At 51.9% G+C, this 5,431-nt stretch overlaps 1 protein-coding gene across 1 annotated transcript; it reads left to right on the plus strand.

Annotated features, from left to right (window-relative positions):
* Positions 1–2,369: 2,369 nt before the first annotated feature.
* LOC123157937 (protein SRG1) lies at positions 2,370–3,946 on the plus strand. The gene is made up of 2 exons (XM_044576115.1): positions 2,370–2,751; positions 2,872–3,946. The coding sequence occupies exons 1-2, from the start codon at positions 2,512–2,514 to the stop codon at positions 3,721–3,723; spliced, it is 1,092 nt and encodes a 363-aa protein (XP_044432050.1). The 5' UTR covers positions 2,370–2,511; the 3' UTR covers positions 3,724–3,946.
* The last annotated feature ends 1,485 nt before the right edge of the window (positions 3,947–5,431 follow it).

Genomic DNA, 5,431 nt, shown 5'->3' on the forward strand with positions numbered 1-5,431 from the left:
AAGTGTGTCCGGCCAAATGGGATCGAGCGTGTTGGGTTATGTGGTGCACCCCTGCAGGGAAGTTTATCTATTCGAATAGCCGTGTCCCTCGGTAAAAGGACGACCCGGAGTTGTACCTTGACCTTATGACAACTAGAACCGGATACTTAATAAAACACACCCAAACAAGTTCCACAGACAACCCGGTGATCGCTTTTCCACAGGGCGATGAGGGAAGGATCGTCGGGTAGGATTGTGCTATGTGATGCTACTTGGAGGACTTCAATCTACTCTCTTCTACATGCTTCAAGACGAAGGCTGCCAGAAGCGTAGTCTTTGATAGGACTAGCTATCCCCCTCTTATTCTGGCATTCTGCAGTTCATTCCACTCATATTGCCTCCTTACACATATACCCATGCATATGTAGTGTAGCTCCTTGCTTGCGAGTACTTTGGATGAGTACTCACGGTTGCTTTGCTCCCTCTTTTCCCCCGTTTTCCTCTTCTTCTCGGATGCGGCAACCAGACGTTGGAGCCCAGGATCCAGACGCCACCGTCGATGACGACTACTACTCTGGAGGTGCCTACTACTACGTGCAGGCCGCTGACGACGACCAGGAGTAGTTTAGGAGGATCCCAGGCAGGAGGCCTGCGCCTCTTTCGATCTGTATCCCAGTTTGTGCTAGCTATCTTATGACAACTTGTTTACTTATGTCTGTACTCGGATATTGTTGCTTCCGCTGACTCGTCTATGATCGAGCACTTGTATTCGAGTCCTCGAGGCCCCTGGCTTATATTATGATGCTTGTATGACTTATTTATGTTTTAGAGTTGTGTTGTAATATCTTTCCGTGAGTCCCTGATCTTGATCATACACGTTTGCGTGCATGATTAGTGTACGATTGAACCGGGAGCGTCACACACAAGCATCTTTGGCATTCGGTGTGGTCCAAAAATGTCACCTTCCGTGTGCCTGATGAGAATTCGGTGTCATTATCTAGGCGGCCGAGGTTATCACCTTGAGTCAATTTTCACCAGAATTTCAGAAATCAGTCAGTTGATTAGGTACCAAAACATGTGTCTGTCTTCCGGTCCAAACGTTTCAGTCATTTTAGTTGGTACACATGAATTCAAATAAGATTCAGAACAACTGTAGAATTTCCTGAAACTTCGGTTGGATTCAGCCAATCTCAACATTTTGATCCATTGTCCGAAGTGCTAAACAAAAGAACTCGTGAAGCCAATATTAGGGGTGTGCCTCCTGCTCATATTCCTGCTCACTGGAAACTTCACATCCCCCACGGAATTCATGTCTGCACGACTTCACTGAACCTGAATCATGCTCCCATTTTTTTTTTACTGTGTGGTGGCACGATCGATTCGGTCTCTTATTTCTGGCATCGTTGGTATTTCGCTGGGTTCTGACTCTGAGTCGATCGCCTAATGGCGGATAAGTGATAGTAAAAATCGCCGTCTTGAACTTGCTTTGCTCTGCAACCCTGTGGTCTAGTATTTGGGAACCGAGGGATGAATTTTGTTTTCAGGGGAAAAGGGTGGCGCGACATGGCTGTTCTCTGCCACAAGGTGATGATGTACCTTGGGAGATGGCGAGTGCTCTCCAGAGATATGATGCTCACTCGTGGTTGCGTGATCGAAACGGCGAGAAATGCTGAGGACTGCTTGGAGATGAGCCATGTTGACTTGGAGTTCATTCCAAAGGACCAGTGAGAAGTTGCGTGTGCTTCACCAGGATGCCCATTTGCTGGGCGTGCTGCGTGGTCTGGTCTGGATGTAATGACTGAAAACATGGATGCTTTTTGGTTGGAGGGGGGGTGGTCCTTGAAATGTTTGCCAAACTGGGGTTTGAAACGACTGGATCATATCGATATGGATATATCAATCTGTACCGGCTACATGTGAAAAATGACAAGTACTGTATACATGAATTCATATGCTGAATTGGTGCTGGTAGCCCACTGGCACTGATATTTATATTTTAGATCCTTCTCAGAAACAGGATTTTGTCAGGTAAGTCGGTAAGTGGCACCAAATAAGATTTAATCCGAAGTCAAGTGTTGGATAGGGAAAAATGAGAAGAAGGACGAGGCTTGTGACGCCGATCATGGAGATTTGCAGAGCGAAACAAGAGCGGTGCACCAAGCAACTCGCCGTGTACGACGTAAAGCCACCGCTATCCATCCACTCCGCTGGAACGTCATCAGGCCATACTACACACACGGTAGTAGTGGTGGTGGTAAAGACAGCCACGGCACACAGTTCCCCGATCATCTCACTGACAGCCGTCCTACATCCGGACCTATACGGCTATAGTACCTGCACCGCTCTTAGCACATCCGCATTTATGGTCTCGTGACACGCCACGTACAAGGATCCATATAGATATAAATAGTTGTGCTGCCTCGACCTCGATCGATCTCTAAGTTTCAGATGATATCAAAATTCTTCAGAAAGTCTCGCTGTCTCAGGTGATCGAAACACCGATCCACGACAGTAAGGAGGGAAGAATCAAGAATGGCGGATGATGACCAGCAGTGGAAGATCCCACCCAACGTGCAGGAGCTGGCGGCAGCTGGCCCGGAGGAGCCACCGAGCCGATACGTGGTCCGCGACCATGACCGCCCCGCGCTCGCCGGCGCTGGCGGCGACGTCACGGACCCCATCCCCGTCGTCGACCTCGGCCGCCTGTCCTCCGGCGACGCAGACGAGGCGGCCAAGCTGCGGTCCGCCCTCCAGACCTGGGGCCTCTTCCTGGCAAGAAAACCAACACCACCTTCTCTGCTTCCTCTGCCTCTTCTTGCACCGTTTTACTTTCATCTCCACCTGATCGAATGGTCTGATGATCGACGTCCATTGGTTTCTGGATTTCTGTAGGCCGTCGGGCACGGGATCGAGCCGGCTCTCCTGGGCGAGATGATGGCCGTGACGAGGGAGTTCTTCAACCTCCCGCTGGAAGAGAAGCAGAGGTACACCAACCTGGTCGGCGGCAAGAAAGAGTACAGGATCGAGGGGTACGGCGGCGACATGGTCCTGTCGGAGACCCAGGTCCTGGACTGGTGCGACCGGTTCTACCTCGTCGTGGACCCGGAGTCGCGGCGCCTCCACGACCTCTGGCCGACGCGGCCGCCCTCCTTCCGGGACGTCCTGCACCGGTACTCCGCGCGGTGCAGGGAGCTCGCCGACGCCGTGCTCCGGGAGGCCGCCGGCGCGGCGGGGCTCCCCGACCAGGGGCGCCTGGCCGACATGCTGGACGAGAAGGCCGTGACCTACGTCCGGCTCAACTGCTACCCCCCATGCCCGCGCCCCGACCGCGTGCTCGGGTTCAGGCCCCACTCCGACGGCGGCGCGCTCACCGTCCTCCTCGCCGAGACCGCCGGGCTCCAGGTGCGCCGCGACGACGACGCAGGCGGCGGTGGATGGCACGACGTGCCCGTGGTGCCCGGCGCGCTGGTGGTGAACCTCGGGGACACGGTGGAGGTGGTGAGCAACGGGGTGCTGAGGAGCCCCGTGCACAGGGTGGTGGCGGGCGCGGAGAGGGGGCGGGTGTCCATGGCGATGTTCTACACGGTGGACCCGGAGAGGGAGGTGGAGCCGGCGCCGGAGCTGGTGAGCGAGGAGAGGCCGAGGCGGTACGAGAAGACCAAGAAGAGCGGCGACTACGTCAGGGAGCTGCTGGAGAGCTTGGCGCGAGGGGAGCGGGCCATCGACAAGGTGAAGGTCGTCTGATCGAGCAGCTTTGATCCACGGTTCGCTGCATGCATGCGCGCGCGGTGGGCATGGTGGCTAGTTGACGTGCACTGTGCACACTACTTACTTTACTTTTTTTTAGGGGCACGCTTTACGTACGGTAAAATATATGGGTCTGGCAATAAGCTACTCCAGTAGCCGGTTCAAAAATACGAGTAGTAATTAAGCTAGTCGCCTCGAAAATAAATATCCTTTTCGCCGCCGTCTTCCTCCGACCCTTTTGTTGCCTGCTGTCGCCGGCCAGACCGTCCTCCTCCGACGCCCACATCCGTTGCAGCAGGCACACCGTCTCGTCACACCGGCCACGCCTGCGCCACCTCCGTTCCGACCGTGGTTTTTTGAAATAAATAACAACTTTCGGGTAAAAGAGGCAGCTGGGGCGGTGTTAATGGGCCGGGCCCGCGCGGTAGGAGCCCCCCTCCTTCAAGGGATTTTTAGGATCGTTCGGGCTATATATATTTAGTCTATTTTCGCTCGGGATAGCGGAATACAAAATTAAGAAACGCAAAAACAATAGAGGAATCTCACCCCCTTCTTTATCATAAAGAAAAGATATATTTTAAAACTTCTTTAAAAAGTTTGCGCGAGAAGACCCTTGACCGAGGAGACATGTTTGGCTTGGATGATGCCGCTATGCTCCTATTCACTTTCACAGACCGCTCTGAGTTTGTCGGTTTTGCGGCAACCCTTTCACTAAGAACATGTAGTAGGGTTCCAATTCAAAGTAGTTTTTAGCCGCCTTTGTTTCTTATGTACCGAGTGTGTCTTTCCCAAGGGAAGTAAATGGATCTTTCACTTGTTGTATTGGTTGAGAGAGCGAGGCAACGAGCGAATAAGAGACGAGTGAGAATATTAATTCCAATGGCTTTTGCTATAGTAACCTTCCCAATCATGATTTTTTATTCCACCGCCAATTAAAAGAAGATATTTTCAATTTTTGTTATAGCCCTTGCGGCTGTTGAAGCCGTTATTGGACTATCCATTCTTTCTTCCATCCATCGTAATAGGAAATCCACTCGTATCAATCAATCTAATTTATTGAATAATTAGACACTCCACGTCGCCTTCAGGCTTGGATCCATGCCTTGCATCTTCTTCCTTCTCAGGAAAGAACTCAGATTGTTCAGATTCTTTGCCAGGAGAGTCCTCGGCTTTCAAGCCCTACTCGTGGAAGCCCCGGCTAACTCCGTGCCAGCAGCCGCCGTGGACAAACTCAGAGATTTCTTCTGTGCAGTAAAGATTCCGTCTTTTGCCCGGTGACTCCTTCTGTGCAGTAAAGCCCCGATAGGGATGGTAAACGCCCCCCCTCTCTCGTGGAGGCCCTGGACACCTCTGTGACTCCGTCTTTTGCCCGGTGACTCCTTCTGTGCAGTAAAGATTTCTATAGAATTTCACTGTCGTTTTGATATACGTATCGCATTTTTTGTCATGTTTTCGTTTCGAGTTGTTTCTATTTGGATTCCCAAGCTCTAGTTCGACATATCTTCTCAAGACTCTAGCAATAGGAGCTATGTTACCCGGCGAGCTTGTGGTACACAACCTTATCAAGAGGTAGATGACTACGGATGGACGACGGACGACAAGATTGCGGCTAATCTTACGGAGCCAATGAGAGAAGCCGCAAGCGATGACGAAGATGTCCGTTGAGTTCAAGAGGTCAAGTATAAGTATTCCTGTGGGGGCAATT

Source organism: Triticum aestivum, chromosome 7B, assembly GCF_018294505.1.
Source record: "Triticum aestivum cultivar Chinese Spring chromosome 7B, IWGSC CS RefSeq v2.1, whole genome shotgun sequence".
NCBI classification, from domain to species: domain Eukaryota; kingdom Viridiplantae; phylum Streptophyta; class Magnoliopsida; order Poales; family Poaceae; genus Triticum; species Triticum aestivum.

What these genes read in the sequence shown, in the direction of transcription:
- LOC123157937 (XM_044576115.1), top strand. Translation starts at nt 2,512, where the DNA reads ATGGCGGATGATGACCAGCAGTGGAAGATCCCACCCAACGTGCAGGAG. An exon ending in AGACCTGGGGCCTCTTCCTG is followed by an intron (nt 2,752 to 2,871) that starts GCAAGAAAACCA and finishes GGATTTCTGTAG; the next exon opens with GCCGTCGGGCACGGGATCGA.